Source organism: Amblyomma americanum, chromosome 9 (genome assembly GCF_052857255.1).
Source record: "Amblyomma americanum isolate KBUSLIRL-KWMA chromosome 9, ASM5285725v1, whole genome shotgun sequence".
Classification (NCBI taxonomy): Eukaryota; Metazoa; Arthropoda; class Arachnida; order Ixodida; family Ixodidae; genus Amblyomma; species Amblyomma americanum.
In genome coordinates, this window is record NC_135505.1 from 150,367,665 (window position 1) to 150,391,179 (window position 23,515).

The 23,515-nt window shown below is 48.4% G+C and overlaps 1 protein-coding gene across 2 annotated transcripts; it reads right to left on the reverse strand.

The window, feature by feature from the left end:
* Window positions 1-18,721: 18,721 nt before the first annotated feature.
* On the reverse strand, window positions 18,722-22,873 carry LOC144105746 (transmembrane protein 229B-like). Of its 2 annotated transcripts, none has more exons than XR_013308874.1 (3): window positions 20,543-20,763; window positions 19,363-20,015; window positions 18,722-18,824 (listed from the first exon to the last, which is right to left on the reverse strand). XR_013308874.1 is itself a non-coding variant. In XM_077638851.1 (3 exons), the coding sequence occupies exon 3, from the start codon at window positions 19,975-19,977 to the stop codon at window positions 19,414-19,416; it is 564 nt and encodes a 187-aa protein (XP_077494977.1). In that variant the 5' UTR covers window positions 19,978-20,015; window positions 21,258-21,367; window positions 22,394-22,873; the 3' UTR covers window positions 19,017-19,413. The 2 variants fall into 2 exon arrangements, 1 of the variants encoding a protein (XP_077494977.1); XM_077638851.1 differs by lacking the exons at window positions 18,722-18,824; window positions 20,543-20,763 and adding exons at window positions 21,258-21,367; window positions 22,394-22,873 and having other exon boundaries at window positions 19,017-20,015.
* Window positions 22,874-23,515: the final 642 nt, after the last annotated feature.

Consider the following 23,515-nt stretch of genomic DNA (forward strand, 5'->3'; position numbering starts at 1 on the left):
TGTCGTACCGGGAGCAAGGGAGTGACTGCCAGATACTTTCCGCCGCAAGGCCTTGCAGTTTCGCCAGGTCTTCCCATATATTTTTTTACTGCGTTATGAAAAAAATGTGCGTGTTAAAGAGCCACAAAGTGAAACAGACATTTCGCTTTGATTCCTTCTCTGCCATTTTTCTTTTAAACTTTTCCCATTGTCGGGGTCGGCGTCGTTCCTTTTGCGTTACCCCTCTCTTTTCGCTCCTTTATTTTCCTTTCTTTCTTTATTCCTTGATTCTGTAAATCTTTTTTTTTTTGCTAACGAAAAAAAAAGCGCACAGAGTGCAAATGCATTCTCTCCGCTCATTTTCCGAATGGTTCTTTCGTTTCCATTTTCACGTTGTGCACTGTCGTCTCGCCTTGATGGCCCCCTCCCTTCAGTCGACTACTACGAGCGCGCGATGTGACCAGTTAACGTTTGGCCATGTCGCTCTGCTTTGTGCGGTCGCTCTAATTCCTATTGAAATGTGTGTCGGGTTTGCTCTTGTCCTCTTCGGCGAACAGCCCCTGGCTCAAGTAATGTGGGGCCGGCTTTGCTTACTTTGTTGCTAGCCTAATTGCTCCAGCACACCGCGCCTATCTGTCGCAGAACAGTACATACGCGCAGTGCGCTTGGAACAAAGACATTATAGCAAAAAATATAATAATAATAAGCCTAGCAAAGTAGTCGACTCTGGCTTGCCTAGCTCAATCGCCCTGGCGGATAAGTCTTTACTCATTATTCCGTTACAGGACCCTCTGTGTGAGACCGTCAAGAAAAAATCATTCATTAAATATTTTTGGGCAGTGCGGAGGCTCAGTTTAATAATTAAGACGTGAGTGGGAGCGATTGATGCCTGGAAGCATGGGCAGAGAAAACTAAGGATGGTAACGCCAATAAAGCGGGCAGGCTTCTATCTTAATGATTGTTTCCCCGGTCGCAGACGCAAGTCGAAAGGAACGCATCATATAATCGAGTGCTGGCCGCGGGTGAAGATCTATACGGCTTCCATTTTCTTATGAAGAAATTCTATGCAGGCACGACAAATTTTAAAACAATTCAACGCTTTCTACTGTGTGGAAAATCGGAAAGGTGGTTCCAGTCTACAAATCCGGCAGCAAACCATCCCCTGGTAATTACCGTCTCATATCCCTTACCGGTACATATAATATTCACCAACCTCGTTAACTTCCTCGAATCTAACTCCTTTTTTTATGTCTGAGCAACATGGTTTTCGAAAATTTACTCTGCATGGCGAAACACAGTTAACATCGTTTACACATGCATTGCATCGTATTCTAGACCTATCATCACCAGCTGACTGTACATTTCTAGACTTTTCAAAGGCTTTCGACAAGTTATGTCCCAAACTTTTACTTCACAAACCAGAACAACTGAATATTGACTAACTTATTGAAATTAATTGAATGTTTTCTACCTAATCGCTAAAAATTTGTTTTTGCTAACGGTTATAACTCCAGTTTTACCGAGGTGTCTTCGGGGGTTCCACAAGGTTCACTTCTTGGACCCCTACTCTTTCTAATTTACATTAATGATCTCCCCTCTCGTCAACTCTCATATTCACCTATTCGCTGATGATCGCGTCATTTTTAGAGAAATAACCAACGCTAACGACATTACATTACTTTAGTCAGACCTCAACACAATGGGGAACTGGTGCAAAGATTGGTTAATGCAGCTAAATATTAACAAATGCAAAGTCACGCATGTGTCTAGAAAAACTTCCGCCCCGCCTCACTACTGCATTGGTAACATTTCGTTGGAATCAGTCTCGTCATATAAATACCTAGGCGATCACATTACTTCAAATCTTAATTGGTCTCTTCATGCCGAGAACAAAATTAAAAATGCTAATGGCATGCTAGGCTACTTACGTCGCAACTTTTTTAATGCTCCTTCGAATTTGAAACTATTGCTTTATAAAACACTAATGCGATCTAAACTCGAGTATGCAACACCTGTATGGGACACTGCTCATGGCGACTTAATGATCTTCAGATGATGCAAAATAACTCTGTACGTTTCATTCTTGCTAACTACAGCCGCACAGCGAGTATAACTGCTATGAAATCTAATCTCTGCCTCCCAACACTGACATCGCGTAGAAAAGTGTTTCGTATCGCCTTGTTCCACAAGCTGTATCATCACCCCGCATTACGTGATCACCTCATCCTCCAGCGAATTTATGATTCCCGCCGCATTGATCATAATCACAAATTAGGAATTGTGTCATGCAACACGAAATGCTTCTCGCAGTCATTCCTGCCGCGAACCTCACGTGACTGTAACCACCTTCCCGCAGAAGTTGCTGGCATTGTAAATTATGAGCAGTTCCACATAGCAATAGCTAACATTGTATATTCAGATGCTATTTAAACATTCTTGTAACCATCTGTATCTTCTCTCTGTTTTTGTATATTTACCATTCCCTCTCTGTAATGCTACTAGCCCTGAGGGGTAATGCAAACAAACAAATAAATAAATAAAATGTCACGCTCGTGCAGCTGCGACAGCGCAGTGTCTCTCGGCTGCTTTTCCTCCTTAGAGGTCTAAAGCACCTGAATGCTTGATCACTGTGCCGCCATTTGCGCTGTGTGCCCTGCAGTAGACATCATTTCGAACCATTCGCTTCGTTATGATCTTTCGCGTGCCGTGAGCGCAATGGAAAGCCTTCGCTCTGCTTCATTTCACGCCACAAATGCGTTTCCACGAAATTTTCTTTCCGGTGCAGCCGTTAACCCAAAGGTATCCAAAGGTATCGTAGAGCGCGCTTGCTCTAAAGCTCGCTCCAAGAATTTTGTCCCCGCATTGATAGTCGTTTTAGCCGCTCAAAAGTTACGGCAGGCTTTTGTTTGTTCAAATGAGCTAAATAGTGCATTCTTCCCTTTTAAATACATTAGAGCTACCGACGTTGAACATTGCAGGAAGATAGAAAAGGCAGCCTTCCCAGGCTTACTTTCTCTTTTTTTCTTTCTTTCGTTGCTCGAAAATTTCATCTTTTTTCGACTACCTACGAATCATCAACCGAATTGAGCACAAAGGTTAACAACAAAGCAACAAGGCACTGTGCACCAAAAGAACACAAGCTTCTCCGGACTAACAGGTTTTGTTATTCACGTCGCATCTATCGCAGAGGCAAGACTCTGGGATAGTAATGACCGGAAACTGCAGCACGAGACGACTTCAACCTCTTGGCTGTGCATGTTCATCTCATAGGGATGCTTCGCTCAGTAGCTGGACTGACGAGGGCGCAGGAGACTAAATAAAGTACTACCACAACTACAAGGAGTAGCAGAAGTACTACCAGAGTGTACAATGAAATTTTACATCTAAATCTTACATGCATTACAACGAAAATCTCCTTGGAATGCCTTGTAGAACGGGAACTTACGTCTGCAAGCGTAACGTGCACAGAGGCTGTTTTCTTCTTTTTTTTTGTCGACTCACTTTTTACAGACTTCTGCTGGAGTAAAACAAAAGCTTGGGGGCTGGGGAGACCTTCACCACCGGTTCGGTGTTTCGCTAAGAAGGGCAATCTCTTCTGCCTGCAACCGTCGACTAGGAGTGAAGGCAAGGAGGCGCCGAGCCACGCAGCACGGAGGAACACAGAAGAGACATGGCAACGGTCCAAGAAACCGTCCCACTCTGAGTTCGCCGAAACGGCTGCGCATAACGTTACGCGAAAAGGGCGCGGCTTTCTATCGTCTGCTGCTGGTTCTCTTCTTTAGGGAAGGCATTTCGCTCCTAACAGCCCCAGGAGCTACCTCCACTGCACACCACGGCTTCACGGAGCCATTACACGCAGGCACCCCCGCTGGCAAACAAGCCGTACAAGCCGGGAGAAGGAAAACAAGGGGCGCATAGAACGTCGACGCAGAGGCAAATGTCGCGAAGCACCGGTCACTTGTCGGAGGACTTCACGAAGCAAACTGCGGCAAATAGGTGCAGAAAAACTGCGGACGTTTCCAAGCCCTTTCCAACTAGCACGATCACGTTGAATCCGCAATTTTCAAAACATGCTGCGCCGTCTGTGAAATGGCAAAAACATTCGTCTGCTACTGGTTCAAAACGAAAGCATCTGCGAGACGCAGGCGCAGTTGGGTTCCACGAGGCGCCACCTGCGCCTGAGAAGTGGTGTGTGGGTTTCTGACAGTTGCCCCATCTGTCACATGCTCCAGTCGCTAACACGAACGAACTATGCATGCGCAGGAGGACCTGGAGGGTTTGTTTTCAACCAGAGGAGCTGGAGGAGGAGAGATGCGCATGCGAAAGCAGCTGTGTGAGAAAGACGGATTCACTATTAGAATACACGTCTTCAGACGCTGCGTGGCAGGGATGCGAATTAAATGCAAGGCGTGGAGGTACGCAGCCTCCAGTTCACTGCTGTCGGCAGCAGCGCGGTTAACGTTGCAGAAAGGGCCGCCGACAGATCGTGCCAAATGGTCCAGGACGAATAGGCGACATCGTAGCCTCTTGAGGTGCACGGTTCTCCGGATTTCTGGCCTGATTTCCGGAAAGTAAGCGTTCAAAAGCCTATAACGCATTACTTCGGGTGTTGGTCTTATTACAGGAAAATTTTCTCACCATCTCGTCCCTCGGAGCAAGGCAAATGTATTAGTGCGAAAGCGCTATTCTTCTGATTGGTAAACCACGGGCAATATCTTGTGATGCTTGTATGCTTACAGTGTTCGGGGGTTCGTGCTAAGTGAAAGTAATAAATAAAAGGAAATCAAATAAATATCCACGACCGGGATTCGACCCCGTGGTGGCGCGAGAGCACTAGTTTATTGCCGCAGCCGAAGTGCATTGCACATAAAATTCTTCGTCCACTAATACTTCTATAAAATTCTATAAAATTCGCGCTTTGAGCTATGTGGCGGTAATGACAGAGAGATGTGCACTGCATGCGTCGGCGTGAGGAACGTTGTGGCAGGCACACGGCATTATAGCAATGCGCCAACAACACTGCTGCAGAAACGCAGCACTGCAGCATAGGCCGCCGCCGTACATTTGGCATTGACGATGAAATATTTGAAGACGCGCATGACAGGCTCCCTGGGTCAATCACGCTTTCAGGTTCGTGGCAGTGGCGTGTACCTGCAAACAATTGTGTTTTCGCGGCATACTTTGTGCTTAACAATGCTAAGCCGGCAGCAATTTTTCGATCCTCAAGCAGTCACGGTACATTGCTTGCTCTATAGCTTCTTCAGAATTTCTAGCGGCAATGCACCCTGTCTGCGCAAGTGTACCCAGTGTATGCAGTATTCACCGAATCAACCTCGTGCAAAATTTTTTTTTCATTATTAAGCTAGCGAACAGTCTCGTCACTTCACTGTCTCAGGTAAAAAAATTTCTTGAGTCGCACGTTTTCTACATCGACGCATCAGAAGTCACGGGTGTGCAAAGTAAATGATGCGACGTAGGAGTGCGACAGTTCTGTAAGCCAGACTTCAGTAAAAGAAAAAAAATTTCATCTTCAGATCATTTACCACAACGTTATATTTTGTTGCTACGAAACCAAGGCCATGCATTACTTCACAGGGGTCTGTTATGGTGAATGCAAGGTTGTAAGTTATTGAGAAATGGTGCTGTTCCGTCATGGCTATGCGGCTTAGCCAATACCTCCGTGAACGTCTTCCAATTTTCAGAGCCGCTTTCTGCTGAGCCAGACCTAATATTTCAACCCAAATTCAATAACTCGGTGAATGATATGAGTATTCCCACGTCATTGCATCCGCTTGGCACTCGACACTACTACAACGTCTTGGTTTACGACTCAAGAAGGAGGCCCGTAAAAAAGATGTCGTTTTTCGAACAAACTTTTCTCCTGCAGGGAACCCACGTCGTGCGCCCGTGTCTGTCTCCAGATCAGCTTAGCGCACTAAAAAAGTAAAACAGTAGGAACAGGTTTAAAGCGCCTAGCACTGTCGCATTCTACCTTCTCGCTTCTGTTTTTTTTTTTCCTCGGACCTCCAACCAATCAACCCTTCCCATGCACAGTTCTCACCCCGAATGTTCCGCGTGCTTTTGTTCACCACTGCGTGTGATTTCCGGGACACGCTCAGTCTTGTGCCTTCTCTCATGAACACTTCACTGTCAACCTGTGCGTTTGATTACGATGCGCCTGCCTCCATGACACTACCCTTGAAATTAATGGCTTATATATCCTCTCATTAGAGAGAAGACACGCTTAAGAAAGGATAATTACAAATAAAAGAGGACAAATGGAATATTACCGTATATATACAAAACGCATGGAAATGTGTGTTTACTGTACCTGCCGCGGCTGAAAAGGGGACAATTGTCGGAAGTAAACTCAAGATGAACAGCAAACAGTAAGCACATGTCGAGCATGTCAGTGCGCAACATATTTTATTTTTACTGACTCAATCGTCCACGTACGATGTGGGACTGGGATTGCGTATGACGAAAGAAACTCCGGCATGCCGTGCTCCGCCCGCGTGATACTTTTGCTAACGGCAAGAAAACAGAACCTGGCGCGAAGATGTCGCTGTTTAGGATTTTCAACACGTACTCTATGCAGAATAGTCTATGCAGCAAAAAAAAAGCCCTTGTAAAATGTTCTCGCCTGCATTCTCGTCCTTCTGCATTACGTAGTCGCCTGATCAGCAACCGAATACGGATGGTGTACCACGCCAATATGCGTGATGTTTTCTTTGTACTACGTGACTCTAATCTTTTGCCGCCTGTCCGATTCTGAGTGCAGCATATTGAAAGAGCAAAGCCGAGTTTCAGAAGAAGGGTGCGAAAACAAAGCATCGCACTCGGACCGAAGAGTGGCAGCCATGAAGGCTGAGTGTGGCGACTCTTACGGATACCGCGGTGTGCGGCGTTGAGTTTCTGCGGTGCGGAGTGCAACCCAACATCGGACACACCTGGGAGTCGCGATGCAGCCTCTCGCATCAACGAAAAAATCGGGGGACGCTCGAGCTCCGCCTTGAGGGTACAACGCTGTAGCGTCGATGCGTCCCTTCAGCAGCCTGGGGTCCGCTTTGCATATCACCACTTCACAGACACGGACACTGTCGAACAAGACACGCCTCCCTTAAAATGAGTCCAATGAATGCCTCTCGAGGGCCTATCTATACAAACACTAAGAAAACAGTGCGTACATAAAACATCGCATCATTGTCATAAATACCACGTTGAAAATAAAGAGCCTCGATGGCCTACGGGTAGCGGGCCTAACGCGTGACCTAAAGAAGGCCACTGAAGCAGTGCCTTTTTCGTCTTTTTTGGCTGGCATACTTCTTTTTTCTAAAGGCCACAGACCACTCGTATCTAATTCTCCCAATTTTCTTTTGAGCGCAATTCATTTCCTTTACACTCGTGCATTTCATAATGACGTATAAGGCATGTCGGTACCTTATGACCGCAAGGTGCCTAATGTTTTAGTCACTTTTCAATTTCGCAGCTCCTCATGGGATGGCACGGCCCCCCTGACCAATCCGTATTCTCTTCACACGCCGACGCCAACTACGAAGCCGGGTTCTCCGCTGAACGGGACCTGTAACGTTGAACTATGCGCAGGTGCGCGCAAGAAGCACACTGAGCGTACCATATGTTGGCACCCAGTTAGAGTGCATGTACTTCAGGGCTCGAAAGGCACGACCGATAGCGAAACACCCGAAGTAATAGGATGGGAGACGAGGGCGTAACAGGCGCCTGCTGCAATAAGGGAATGTCGGGGAAGAAGCGGGGGAAAAGGGGGCACACAGCCAGTCCCCTTTATCGCAAGCAGGCAAAGTTTCCCCGGTTACGACACGCCGCGTGTTTCAATAAAACAAGCGGCCCAGAACCAACCTGCGAAGCGCGTGGCATTGGGAGCGCGTCGCTCCGTCCGGCAAGACAAACGCCCGAGAAGCAACTACCGCGCAGATGAGGGAGGAGCCACGCCTTCGCGTAGAGACAATAAAAGCGACGAGGAGAGCTCCTTCCTTTCGCTCTTTGGACGGTTCGATGGTCTTCCACGTTATCTTTACGCCCTCCTTCACCAGTGCGCGTGTTTTGCGCTTTTACTGCGCGGGCTCGTGTTTCGTAACAACCGCTGGCTCTCAGAGGGACGCGAGTGCGTTGCCCAACCTGTGCGCACTCCCGCTGGTCAGGCATAAGGGCGTCGGGCAGGGTTAAGCGAGTGCGAGCAGCAGGAGGAGCTGGAGTAAACGGCGGAGCAAATCGAGTAACTGCGTTTCCCGACGCCTCTGGCTTTCATCTTGGCTGGGTTGATGAAAACCGGCGGAAATGAAACCAGCCACTGGGGAACCTTGCTCGATAAGCGGCGCTTTTTCGCGAGTCTGCCTTTTCTGACCGCAGAGAAATGCAGCGTGTCAGTACGTAAACTCCTGCACAGCTTCTATCAGCGAACCGGACAAGATTAACGCTTTCGAATTAAGAAAAAGCCCAATAGAATTTGATGCCACGGCAGGCATTAAAGAACGTTTGTAAGTTTTATTAAGCATTTTGTCAGCAGAAATTTGATTGGTTGTAATTAGAAGACAGTAGAAGGAACGACAACCATATGCAGCCGGTGGATACCGAAGCCACGAAGCAAAATAAATGAAGAAAAGTAACATTCCCTCATATATTCCGTGGTCTCAAAGGTTCTTCAGTTACGTCGGAACTTATACCCCTGTCACACGGACACTGTAAAGGTACTTTGAACTAATGCTCCATTACTCTAAGGACGAACGCGCGCTGACACACGGACGCGCCAAAGGACACCTAGCTCAAAGGAGCTTCGAAACAAGGCAGCTCGAGTTCGTCCTTTGAGGCTTCAAGGGAGTACTCTCTCTCCCAGCGAGTTAACAGCATAAATAAATTGAAAAAAGAAACGTTCAATTTTCATTTTATAAATTCACTTCATAAGATTAGTGGTGTTTTAAAATATATGATCATTTGTTTTGTGGCAGTCTCACCACGCCATACTCTCGTTCCAGATATACGAGCGTCACGGTAACCACGGCTCAGTGTGGCCAGCACTGTGATGTTATGCTCTGTACTTGGAAAATCATGCCATTATTGCAGTTAAAATTGCGTTGCTTTAACATAATACGGTTATAAAACTAATTTACTAAAAAAATGTGACATTTCTGTATTTACATGTGCAGTGAGGTTTGCAATTTTAATAACGCTTTTCGCCGATAAGGGCGCTAAAAACTTCTTGCGAAGGTCGTTCCGCGACCGTGTAGCACGGACGAACTCCCTTGAAGTAGTGCTCCTTTGGGAGCGTAAAGGAGCATTAGTTCAAAGTGCCTTTAGAGTGCCCGTGTGACAGGGGTATAAGGCTTGTTGGTCAACATTTCCGAGTTATAGCGCATCAAGAGACGAGGGACCAGCTCCTTCACCGTCTCTTGTTTTTTGAGGACACAGCTCCTGCCCTCATTATTCCATCACGTTTCGCGTCTACCCTCCGCCGGCTAAGACACTAGACAAAGGGGAGGAACTACACTTCCGAAAGCTACATAGCAACTCTTACAACAACCCACGAAGACTACAGGCAACAGATCTGGAGTCATTAGACTCACCATGCAAATTATGCGGGGAGTAGGCAGACCTGTACCATATGGTATGGGCCTGCCAACGAAATCAGGCGGTCACTGTTAATAACCAGCCAACGCAGGAGGGGTGGGAGGCAGCCCTGACCAGATCGGACGAAACGAGTCAAAAAGAACTCATCTAAAAAGCCCGGACAGCAAGCAGCCTACGCCAATGGGGTTCCGGACTGAGAGCTCCAATCGCCGCTACAACCTCCTAAACAATTTCATTAAAGTATTTTCTCCACCACCACGTTCCGCGTGACTCTTACGGAACGACAGGACGTTCCACATCCGCCGCTATGGATGGGTGCGGCGCTAGTGAGCACTCTCAAAGTTCGGCTGTATTTAAAAACCTTCGAAAGTATAAGGGCGGACAACCGCCGCCGCCGTAGCTCAGTTGGTAAAGCACCGTACGCCACATGCGCAGGTCGTGGGTTCAGATCTCACTGACGGCATGCAGTTGGCGTTTGCACCACAGCTGTTAAGTGCCGATTCCTAGGCCATCGGCGCAACCAGCAGAGCGAGCGCATGAGGGTGGTTGCCACGGTAACCATCCGGAGGAGGAGGAGAACCAGGTTTCCCTTGGAAGGAGGACGGTAAGACGATAGCGGTCTGCGGCGGCGGCCACTGCGGAACGCGTTCGCCCGAGTAGAGGCTCAGCGCAGACGGCGCCGCGCGCTTGGAGCGGTGGACTGGGAAGAAAAAAAAACAAGAGTGGTCTATAGGTGTACAGTCTTTGTTAAAAGTATACAGCCCAAGGGGTCTGCTTCTCCTGAACGCTCAGGGACACTAATTTCACGAAGGCTGGAGGAACTCGTCCTCAACCCTCCCATGCTTCGGACCGTCAAATGTGCTAAAGAGCCCCACTGCGCGGCTTGGAAACAAACCCATTGGCCTGCGTATTGTTGACAAGGGCTACATATATTCATGTCTGTCTCCCCCCCCCCCCCCGCTTCTCCAAGCGAGGCTGCAGTTAGCGGCTGCCGATTAGCGGCAGCAGTCCGATAACGCGGTTGCGTTCTGCTTTTGAAGACGAAGCTTAAGTGTCCGCCAATTTTTTAATCGCGAGATGCTTTTATTTTGTGCATCTTTTAGTAACGTTGGAGGCGATGATTAATTTATTTGAAGCAACCATTTCCAATCGAACGCAATGGATGTTCGTGTTAATTCGCTGAAAGTCGGGAATAGCCAATGCGACTAGTAATGGGAGCATACAGAGGAACACCACATGCGACGGACAGAGTGCGCCATCTCGGAGACTACGAGGGAGTCAGCAGAGCATACAAATTCGCGCGCGATTTTTCTCGGAACTTGCGGCGTTTCAAAGCACGTTTTCCGTTTGCGACTGCACGCTCGGTTACCAGGCGCTACCACGCGTAGGTCCCTCGATGCCCGAACTACAGTTTCTCTTGTAAGTGCAGCTTCTCAGTGACCTAGAAATGATGAACATCGAGACAGCCTTTGGCAGGCGCCAAGGGACAGCCTGCCTTTTTTTTTTAATCTGATTGGACAGCGTATCATGCGATTTCGCGTCCGTTAGTCACACAGGCAGCTGATTGGTCTAGATGGCAAAGACTTCGCCTTGTGACTTCGCTGACTGGTCTAGGGGACGATGACGTCACAACTTCACAACATGCCCACCGGGTTTTGAGCAGTCTGCCCACCGCGGCACTTGACATGTGGTTTCGCCTCCTGCGTTAGGCGCAATATAGCTTATTGGTCATGAGGGCGATGACGTACAAAGCCACACGACCAAGGTGCTGGTCGAGTCAGACAAGCAGGTTTGAACCGGCTGGGTGGAACTGTATGCAGGTTCAACTGTATGTGCTAGTTGCTTTCCGTTGAAACTATGCGTTGAAAAAACAGTGTGTTGAAAAAAAAGTACCCGCAAGTTATCACCTCGCTTATAATAATATAGTGTTGACAATAATAAGTATTTTAAAAGGTGATATTTTTGCCCCAGAAAAACCTTCTGCGGAAAGAGAGGGCGGATGTGTAGCGGCGGTGCGATTGACTCCGCTGAATATACTTCACCGCTTAATGGGCATCTACACATGGTGTTAGTCTGCTCGGCACTGTTTCATTCTTGTCTACGCCCCGCGGGGCAGGCCAGCTGGAATGAACCTAATGTTTGCCGCTTGTGTGCTGGCGTATTCTAGGTTACTTGGCTATAACATATAGAAGATTAGCACAGAACTTAGCTTCTATCCTCAAATGTAGAAGTGTTCATCGAAGCAAAACATGAGCAGGGTCATGACAAGAAAGGAGCCTCCTTGTTTTTATTTTTTTCTTATTAGTGTGGCCTTTCACCCGGGAAGAATTTTAACAAGAGGATGATGGGCGAAGAGTGATCTATTTATAGTCTGCTGCCATACGAGGCGGGCTCGCATAAAGCGCCCCGCAGCGCAAAGAATAAAACTGGTTGCCCTAACCGAGCACTGCTCTCTCGCGAGACGTTTTGTCCAATCTAATTGGCCTTCGTCTCTACTAAAGAGAATATGTTTGGGCAACTTGGTGACGCATACTTGAAAATATAGCGCTCAAACAAAGGAGAGATGATCTGAGTCTCGTCTCTAGAATCGCTATTGTTCGAGAGCTATGCTTTTCTCAGGTTCATTTTTTTTTTTTTTGCTCCATTCATTGCAACCGAGCCACGACTTTTACATGGTGCTTTCTTATATGCCAGTTGGTGCATATTACAAGCGAGGAACTGTGCCCTTACGAAATTTCTTCGACGCGAGTGCCACGATGTGAGCGCTCAGTGAGTTTTTTTTTTTTCCAGCTAGAATGCGGCCCTGTTCACATAATAGACTTCGCACGAAGAAATAAATCCGAAACAAGCAAGCGTTAAAAATACACCGCTGGTAGCGCTCCCGTTCGTCGACTTGATGTGCGTTCGGTCATTCCGCCTTTGTCCTGCGTGTAAAGATGACTCAGCGTAACTCGCATTATATGCATCAACCTACGATAACGACAGTATCTGATGAAGGTAACCTCTGAGTGTTCTATATTAGCACGACCGAGAAAACGATGTCGTCTTCGCTGCTAACGTCGCTTCTTTTCCCGATGTGACGTGCCATGTAGAACAAAAGCGCCCGCTCATTCATGTTGCCATACAGCTCGGACCGGTATTAAATGTTCTGCGTCGGTTTAGGGCGACAGCCAATAATAACCAAAGCTACAAAAGGGCAGGCAACGCCGCTGCCTTTAGCACCGTTACACAGGGCCTTAGAGATAAGTCCCTAGGCCATTGCTTTCCGTCTCGCGCAAAGACAACCAAAATGGATGTCTGGTCGCGCATCCTCACCTTCAATCGGTAAGGTAGAAAGAGAGAGAGAGATAAAGTTAAACGACTAGGATGATTCTTCGCATGCACATGTCTGAGAGGCCGTCAGGAACAACGCCGCTCGGTTGCGCCGCACTGCTCCACGTCCGCGGGTACTCCGAGAACAAATGAGGCCGTTAAACATTCACTCGCTAGCCAGGGCCACCGCTTCGGGTCTGCTCTCTCTTATTGCCCTCTACATCTGCCCTCTACATCACCTCTACATCTGCCTGTATTTGCTGTTGAAGCATACCACCCGGTTATGGAGCAGTTAGCTTTCTTTTTTTACCCGATAGCATCACAAGTGTCATCGGGAAGAAAATGTGTCGTGGGAGGCTAAATTCGCTGATCGGCTTGACGGAAGTTACGTCACTAGAGCGGAGTATTCCCACTGGCTGCAGGAAAGTGACGTCACCATGCTGGAAAGGACTTCCCTTCCGATAAAGGCATCAACAGCTGCTAATGTTATCGCATTGCCAAGACATAATAGAGTTAGATGCCGCTTCCAGTTTTTTTTCTGCCACTCACTCTCCCTCCTTTGACATTTTTCTAAAGCGCTAAAACAACACGGACAAAGAAGGAACAGACAGGGATGAGCGCTCGTCCATGTCCCTTCCTTCTTTGTCCGTGTTGTTTTAGCGCTTTAGAAAAATGTCAAACGTGCACCAACTATCCCGATCCGCTACTCTCCCTCCTTGAGGTAACGTCCAGCTGCAATACAAGAAGACCGGTATAGTTTCGCTATTAAGCTTAGAAGCGGATTTATGGAGCTGAGTACACTCTCGGGATTCAGAAGGGAAAGACGAGGAGCTGAACTGAAATGAAAATCATCCCTTTTCTCCATCACTCCCCGCTGCTCATATCTTTCTCACATTATTTATATCAGGGCAGGGGCGCATTGGCATGCCTTCTGTGTTTTAAACCACTTATAGTTTCTACATGGCACTGCGTCCATGAGACAACTACGGTTAAGTCTGTTTCCACATCCGAAAACCCGCGCAAAGGAAAAGACAGCCTACTCCGGTGACCTTCAGTCGCATAGGCCAGTGTATGCAGCACATAAGTAAACAAAAAAACGCTACCTGTTAGCTTATTGAGCCTGTGGGCAAAAACTGTAGTGCCGTGGGAACCACTAGGCTCCCGCAGTGCCACTATCTTATTTTCAACTTTTGACCTCAAATAAATGCATTAAATTTGAACTCGTCTTCAAAACTCATTCAGTACGGGAGTGAGAAAGAAGGAAGTTCCGGTAGCAGCTACATGAGGAGGAAAGAAAGAAGAGGGAAAGATATAGATAATATCTGAGAAATATACAACACGAACAGTGACTTAGTCAAAGAAAAGCGCGCTGCAATGTTTGTATTGGCCGTTTCTGTTGTTTTTTCTTGGCTGGACACAGCGAGCAGTAACCTCCGGCGTTTGCGAATTCGCTGACGCATTCTTCGAAGCGAGAGAACAAACAACACTCGCCCCAGCCTGCTGAGGGCGCACATTTTGCAAACGCCTAACACGGAAGGCTCCAGGATTACTTGGGTGTTCACTGCTTACAGAGGAATAGAGCACGAAAACAAACTGAAACCAAGCCCCTTCACAAACGGTGTCGCCGTGAGGCCATTAGACCCAAAGCCGGTTCCGGAAGAGTCAGGAAATGGAGAGATAAACGGAGAGCTGAGGTAGGCCGAAGGTTGCGCCCCTCGCCTCGCAATGCACCTCGGCTGCCGGGTCACGAGTGAGATCCGACCGTGAGCAGCTGCAAAGGCAGAAAGCGCGACCGAGTCCTTGGCGCGTGAGCGCCCAGCAGGGAGCTAACCTTCGAGGCCGCTAAGAAGCGAAACGACGGGGCACCGGCGGTCGGCATTCCTCGGCCGAGATTGAAGCTGCACTCGGGTCGACCGAGCAAGAGATGTGGCAACTCAAAAAGGCACAGGGTCCGCGAAAGAGAACTTCCAGCTCACCATTCTGCCGAGTGAAGAATGAAAGCAGAGCACATCAGGACGCTTTGAAAACGCTTCAGCACAACACGCAGACGAGGTAGTAGTCGCCCCTTTTTTTCGCTGCGCTATTTTTCGAGCTTTCTCTGCCAACGTTCCTAAAAAGTATTTGTGTTGCAAGGCGGAACGGGCTCGCAAAAAGGACCCGCCGTAAGCGAAACGGCTCTTGAGCAGAAGAGCGCACTGTGGCGCACTACGCTCAAGTCAGCGTATTCGACATTATCACTGCGATCTGCGCATGGGTCAGCGAGAGTAAAACGAAGCAAGAAAAGAAAAAATACCAGAAAGAAAATGCCGGAAAGGTTAGCATATCCCTGCCAGCTCTCTCTCTCGCATACAGGCGTTGTGTGAAAACGTCAAGTAGAGCATGTATGACTACGATGAGCCGGAAGACCCAAGCCTAACCGCCTCTGCCAGCAGCGGGCAAATGTGACCAATAAATTATTTAAATGCAAGCCGGAGGACGCGGACAAGCAGAAAGGAGGCATGCAAGGCGTCCGTGTTTTATCTGTCCGCTTTCCCAAGCGTTCTCTCGAGAGTGTGAAACCAACCGGTCCAAGATTTAAGAAACTACCTTAATCGACCATTAAAAGAGGCGAAAAGAGTTCCGACTCCATGCAGGATTAAGTCTATGAGCCAATTATGGAGCGCACATTCCTGCCGCATATTCCCCCGCCAACGCTTCCAAGCAGCGGAGTTATGTTCGCTGGCCGGCGTGTTTCACCGCTGCTAAATAAAAGCAGTGGGCGCGTTTCCCCAGAGACAAAGCTGCAGCCACGCCCGCACTGACGCCACGAGCAGAGCGCACATACAAGGCGGATAATAAAGAACTTTTTCCATTGTTGACAAGACCCACATAACCCCTGGAGAAATTTCACCCGGGCAAGCAAGTAACAAAACTTTGACCCGGGGTCGCGGCCTCTGGCAAGCAGCTGTGACCTCTTGTTTGGTGGTTGGTAGAGTGCACCGAAGCATCCTCGCCCCTTAACCCTTTTTAGGACGCATGTGGCCCACTTGCTTAAAGCGCCGGCAAAGGAAAACGGTGCACCTGAGTATCATTTTTTCGTGCTGCATACTACCATCTCTCAAGCAAACTATTCCGTGTGTTTATCTCCCGCTAATAGGACTCTTTGGTGTCGTGTTTTTATAAACGTGGGTACTCGACAACACTCATCTTGGCCGCGGAAAAACAATAGAAAAGTTTCTGATGATGATGATAGATTTTTATGTCGCAAGGGCATCTGTGCCCAAAGAGCGCCATGCACAACGTATTTTCGATTTCTCAAGGCGTGGTCAAAGACCCATTTCCCAAGCATTAACCCTAAATAAGCCGAGCACCAGGCCAGGGGAAAGCTTGTACCCATTGTATCACCGATGGGTACCGGGAAAAAAATTGCTGAGCTTTTGAGCCTTTTTCATCAGTAAAATGCCTCCTAATATCTGTCGAAGCAATTTTAAATTCTAATGCAGGTTGTCTTATACGTCCAAGGGAATAAGACACGGATATGTAATACCTTTGAGGTCCTTTTACGAAGTGACTGGCACAACTGTGTGCCCGTTTTTTTCTACAAAACCCAGTGGTCGAAACGGCTGAAAATGATATTGAATTCCTAGAAGCTTTCTGAGTGCAATTTTATTAATGTGTGCATGTAAGAGATGCACAGAGTTTGCGCCTTGTAAAGGGTTTTAGTAACCTGGTACCCATCGCTAAGATCGAGATACTGTTGCTGCTGTTTGTAGACCTCCTTTGAGTGCCTCTCAGCAGATGGGCTGAGTAAAAACGGATGCCCCGATTGTTCCTGCTTGTGGTAGGCATGTCGTACTGGCCTCCCTTTCGAAATCCCATTGTCTAGCCAGCAGCAAAAGCAGCAGCGAAGCCCGCCGTCGCAGAGAAAAGCGGAGCGTCACCGCTCTTCAAGAGACGCGCGTGAGTCACCTTGCACTTCGAGACGGATGGCCGGACCTCTCAGACAGGCACATTCTTTGCAGTGACTGCGAACGATACGGCGTGGCGCTTGCAAGGGCTACAAAATCACTTGAGCTGGGCGGGCGCAAATTTCTGCGACGAAAACGAAGGGTGACCATTTTACGCATCCGCCGCGGTGACTCAGTGGTTAGCGCACTCGGCTACTGAGCCAGAGTACCCGGGTTCGAACCCGACCGCGGCGGCCGAGTTTCTATGGAGGCGAAAGGCGCCCGTGTGCTGTGCAATGTCAGTGCACGTTAAAGATCCCCAGGTGGTCTAAATTATTCCGGAGCCCTCCACTACGGCACCTCTTTCTTCCTTTCTTCTTTCACTCCCTCCTTCATCCCTTCCCTTACGGCGCAGTTCGGGTGTCCACCGAGGTAAGTGAGACAGTTACTGGGTCATTTCCTTTCATCAAAAAACAATTTTCATTTTCATTTCACTTTACGCACACGGCAGCGAAGCCAGGCCACTAGACCGTATCTCGATAACACGGCTTCTTGACGACCTGCCACGACTTCCAACGCACATTTGTGAGTCGCATAGACGTTCTGCTTGATTAAAAGTTGCACTGCCGTGTGCTCCTACCAGAGCACCTAAACCAGACGACTCAGACGCACTTGTTCAAGGGGCAGCATTCCACAACATATAGAAAGCTAGTGGGACGCGGCGATGGCTAAACAAGCACGTTAGGCGGTCATCGCGATCAAAATAGCCGTAGCTGTCAGCCGTGATCTATTTATGCATGACGGGAAACTTTCCGGATAACGCGCTTACATTGTCGCAAACGTTTCTGGACGTCGCGTAATCGACCGGGCACCATCGTGATACATCTCAAGCGATAAGGGCGTGTAGTTTGGTTTATGGTTTGTGGTGGTTTACCGTCCCAGAGCGACTCAGGCTATGAGGGACGCCGTAATCAAGGGCTCAGAAAATTTCGACCACCTGGGATTCTTCAACGTGCACTGACATCGCACAGTACACGGGCCTCTAGAATCTCGCCTCCATCGAAATTCGGCCGCCGGCGCCGGGATCCAACCCGCGTCTTTCCGATCAGCAGCTGAGTTCCGTAACGTTGAATGACGCATTTCAGAACGTTGTTGGATGGTATGAGGATGGGCAGATGGCAGATTTTGAGAAAACTTTTTATGTGTATTGCTCATTGGAAGGACACGCTTAAATTCAATTTCTGAGCCAAGAATATTTTCTCTTGGGTTGTGGATAATTAACAATCTCAAACGGAATAAACACATTGATAATATAGCTACTAATGTCATTAATAACATTACTACACGCCCTTAGCCGCCGCGGTAGTGCACTGAGGAGACTGCGCCTTCGGAATCCCGTCACTGTGGGCTTCAACAGGCACATCTAAAAGAGGCCCCAAGTGGGATTTACCACACGAGGCGAATTTAAGCAGTTTATAGGTGGAACGAATCACTGGCACGCCAACGCAACGCTTCGGTCGGAGACCCCGTTTCCCAAGCAAAGTTTCTCTGAGGCTGGTGTAATGAAATTTGGCAATAAGTCACCATAATAGCGTTACCCGTAAGTACTGACATGGCCTTTAAACTTTGAAGTTAACTCACAAACTTTGTTTGCTACGGAAGGCTAATTTAAGCTCTTTAGCCACCTTTTCAACTGGAGTGTTTAAGAAGAAATACAAGACATTTTTTTTCTTCTTTTAACCCGTGGTAGTTTGTAGCTTTTAAGTGCATGCAACTTTTTCCACTATGTAGTACAGTACTAGCTACCACTGTGCACTATCTCGGACGTTCTAATATCTCTTGAAGTTGTGCAAAATTGTAATGATAGACAAGAATTTATTTCAGTAACGGCATAAACAGATAAATCTTTCTGTGACGTCTGTCTTAATTCCGCTGTGTTCCGCGCAGCAGAAGAATTCCGTTGCACCGAGCGGCAGAAGACGACCTCCTCGAAACCAGATCAGCCTGTGTACCAAAGTTATGATCAGTTCCGCTGGCTAGTATCGATCCCCATTCCTTAAGAGAGTCAAGGAAAGGTACTGAAATGATAGAAATAACCAGCGCGGCGTTCAGGGCAGTCACTTTTTCTGCCCATTCCCGTTGAAAAACAGACGAGTGTACACCTACACCGTTTTGGCAGCAAGTGCGTTTAGAATCATCCAACGCACGTAGCGCCTCCTGACTACATAAAAACTGTCGCACTACTCGCGTATTGTAATGAAAGCGTTGGTACGATTCAATAGCGTTGGTGTCTTAAAAACATGAATCGTACTCGTGCTGCAAAAATATCCAGTGATCTCATGGCGGAAGCATTGCTCAATGTATGGCGTGCTTGTAGTGCGTTGTTTTATCAAGTAATGCCTCCGAATCTCATCCACAAAGTCTGACAGCACCAATTCGGAGGCACAGTCTTTCGCTAGCACATTTGCAGGAATCGGATCCTGCGAGGGGCAGTGTAACGATCACCTTGCTTACACTTGGCAATTTTCCTCCCCATACTTACAAAACGGCAGTCATATGGGACGCTTCGGCCTCTTGATCCTCGGATGTGTCGTCACTCTCGCTTCGGACTGGGCGTCGCGTGCCCATTATTCACATGAATATCTGCTACGTCGGGTCTGTTAACCCTACTCGTCTGAGACTCCACCTGGTGCAACCACACCAGTCTTTTCACGTTGGGCAGGAGCAGCACTTCAAAAAGCACACCGCAGAGGAACCACAGCGGCGCGTACTCCAGCGTCACCAGCCCGGCAACGTTGTACCGAAAGCTCTTGTAGTCCCAGGGACACCCTCCCATGGCCCTGAGCACAAGGCCCGTGGTGAACTCCCAGCAGTAGATCCAGCAGGTATGGGCCAGCGCCCTGACGGGAACTGGGAAGCCCCGTATCTGGAGGAAGCCGCTGATCTTCTCCATGACCACGCAGGAGATGGAGTAAATGGCGAGGCTCCAGACGCTGCTGTGGCCCCGGAGCTCGAGGCTTCCGGAGGCCGCCAGGTTCCAGGCGGCCGTGAACGTGACCTCGATGAGGTAGCCGTGCAGCGCGTACAGGTACACGCGGCAGGCCAGGGACAGCGGACGCCATGGCGTGATCTCGCGGGAGTGGCTTACCGATGTCATAGCCGGTGTTGTTTTTTAGCAAGGTGGAGCCAAATAATCTGCAAGTTGTTAAACACTTGCTCCATATAACTGGAACAGGATGGGTTGGGGCATGCTACAAACTAAGGCCCGCCTAAAGTGTATATAGGCGGAACAGAACTTCGCCATCGGTGTACTGCGGTAAGCCCAACAAAGTTCATGTTCGCACCAAAACGTGCTCGAAAAATCTGCACTCTTATTTCACTATCCGCGCTGCGTACAAAAGAAGAAAGAATGCACACTCAGAGCTCACAAACTCGTAGCTAATCTACACTTATGCGTACAGCGCTTACTTAACGTTCCTTTGGCGTGGTCAGTGGGCCTAGGGAGGCTGGTGATGATGTTGAGATTAAGCAGTATGAACAGCCATAAGCCGCTTTTATCAGTTCTGACTGAGTGCAGCCCTACAGGACCAGGCATCAGAATGACGCCTCTAGATAACAGGGGTGAAAGTTGGAGCAGCTGCTTGCGTTCCACGTTTATTGAGCCAGCCCGAGGAAGGTCTATGTCGTAGCTTCTCGCAAAACAATTCCAGAGCTGATCTTACCGGGAATGAATGGCATGCATACCCGCGACGACACTCATCCGAATGCCACCTACACCGTGGTTAGCTCTGCCTTCGCTGTTGCTGCTGCTGTCCTCTGCTGAAAGGCCACCTACCCACGAGGGAGCATAAGCCGCGATTTGGTGATGAGTGCCAAATAAAACGACAGCAGAGGTTTAAAGATAAAGGGAGGTTGTAAGCCCATGAGAACAAAACCAACTTCTGCTTCTTCCTCCGCCGCCGTAGTCTGCACGCGCCTGCAAGCTATTTTTTCACAAGTTCTGTTCTTGCCACGGATAATTTTTCTTGTGATTGCACCCGGATATGTTGTTGTTGTTGTCTCAAAAGCAATGGCACATACCCACGGTGGTGAATTGGACAGCGTTTGATGCTGATCGAAACAGGATAAAATTCTTCGAGGTTTATCTCAAGCGGCTGATAAATATAAATAGAGCAATCTTTGAACATAAATATTTCGGCGAATTACTTAGCATCTTTTTTTTTTCTTGGCTGCCGATTACTTAGAACCTATCCGCACGTTTTGCAGTTGGCTGAATGTCCCTCTGCTCTGTGTGGAGCTGATTTATTCTCGTGTTTTCCTCCTTTTCTTTCCTCTTTACCTTTAATGTGACATTATTAGACCGCCATCGAGAAAAAATGCGTCCTGGGTCACCTAATTCCGGAAGTGACGTCACCGGGTAAGAAGAGAGAACTATACCTTTCGGTGTTTCTTCATTGCGTCCGTGTCGCCAGCTTTGGTCACCTCCGCGGAAACATCTGACCACCAACTAGAGGACCCGGAGAGATATCTGGTTGTCTGGAGACCGACTTGTAGGGGTCCCCAAATACAGCCATGAAAGAATAACAAAAAATTGGTTGTAAAGGCATAACAGCTTGTAATGCACAATGTAATTATGTGTCAGTGAATTTCTCCTGACTGAATCAATGCGTAAGAGGCAATGTTACTACGCTACAAAGCAAGGGGGGTGGGGGAGACTGCGGTAATATTTTAAAACGTAAAGCTACGATGCGAGGCGCGAAATAGAGCAAGCTACCAAGTAACAAGGCGTTCAGCTCAATGGCTGTCTTATTAGGCCCCGAAAGGTCACCTAATATGCAATGATTGTAGAAATTACTGCAGCAGCTTTTGTTGTCTGCGCTTCCTTCAAGAGGGCCCTTTCTTCTTTGCCTAGCTTTCCTCATTCGTCGTTGATGAGGCAATAGTGGGCTCACCTTATCCAGATGAGCTGAGCACACTGGTGAAGACGAAGACAAGTTATCTGGACGAAACGTTGGCAAGCACACTGAGGCTTTGCTCTTCCATGTTCATTTTGTGTGCTTATCCAAACAGCAATAGTTATGCACAATGGATCTTTAGTAATCGTCCACAAAACAGCAATACAGATCCAGTGTCGAGGTGCGGGAAAGCAAAGGACTGAAATTCAGAAAGCTATGCTGACCGACGCCATTGATTTAAATAAGTACGTACAGTACCTATCAGTTGCACCACTCCTCAACTACATACAGTCGGCAAGCGTAGACAACTGAGTCTCCAATTTACGCCGATGACTGTCCAGCACAGCACAAAATTTCCACCGCTAAGCCGTTCACTCGAACAGCGACTTTCTATGTTAATTCCTAATTAAGGATGCTTTCAGCTGAGGGAGTGCGTTGTCAGTGAATGTGCGATTCTGGCAAACTTCATCTGCTTCAGGCAAATGTTAAAAAGAAATACGGCAAGTCTTCGAAGCGCCTTCTTGAAAACATTCGGGTGCAAATTTTCCCTCGCGAAGCGGATTAGAGCCAGAGGTTTGCCTCTCAGCACGAACACGCTGCCAAGCAAGCTCATCTTACCTTTCATTCAGGCGTGCCAGCGGTCTCAGTTTCGTAGCACGTCGTTTTGGGGCAGCGCTGCCGCCTCTCCCGAGGCCGTTAAACGGGACAGACCCGGCGTACAGCAGCGGGTGCGTGCACGGGGTTGAGTAAGCCGGGAGCGCTGCGGTGTCGAGGCATCGCCAAGCCTGCAGCTGCGTCCGAAACTGCCCCCGGACTGTCGCGCAGCGATCGGGCCCTGTACTACGTCTGGCTTGTCAAACTTGCGAGCGCTTCCTCTCCGAATGCTCGCGCGGGGGCATCCGTTCGGCCGCGGCCTCTGCGCTTGATCTGGCACGCCCCTTTCTTTTCCTGCCTTTGCCATTGTTTGCCCTCCTCCCTTCTCTCTCGCAAAGCGCTCTTCGAGTAATGAACCTGGCAGCAGCGTTCACCTTCCGGCGGTCGTCTCGGTCTAATTTCCGCGTTTCCCGTGATCGGGTGAACAGGGCCGTTCCATGCAGCTCACGTGCGAAGCGAGCGTCCCCGCCTACATCGTTCGACAGACTGCCGAGTAAGGTTGGTCGTCGTCGCCTGAACCGGCTCGCCAATGCCGGCGTCACTGCAACTCAGGCCGCTGTTCGCTGTATCATGCACTCCGCGCGCCCGAGACAGCCCGAGGAAGGCGCTTATTCAGTTCAATGCAAGAAAAGGTTTCCGTGAAATGCATGGCCATTCGATTTCGCTCGTTCCAAGTGCATGCCAGCGCGGTTAATTCGTGTTTATACTGTTACTCCGCTTTCAGCAAGCCGTAAATCTAAAGAAGCACTGTCACGCAGACCTGGCAAACGGGGCTCGAGACCACAGCATACCTGAGTTGTCTGTGCTTTTGACGAAAGAAGGGCGTGCACACACTGCTCTCGAAAGTGCTGGTTACAAGATATCACTTCGCACAATTTTCCCTAACATAAACCCTGCTTTGCAAGCTTATGTTATGTTATGTTATGTTATGTTATATTATGTTATGTCTTGCAAAATAAAATTTGCTTTGCAAGTGCAAGGTTTATGTTGCAAGGATCCCTTTCTGGATGTCCTGAGGATGTCGTCGTCGTTGCATGCTCTCGTGCTGGGCAGCAGATCGCTGGCTGTTATTTATTTATTTATTTA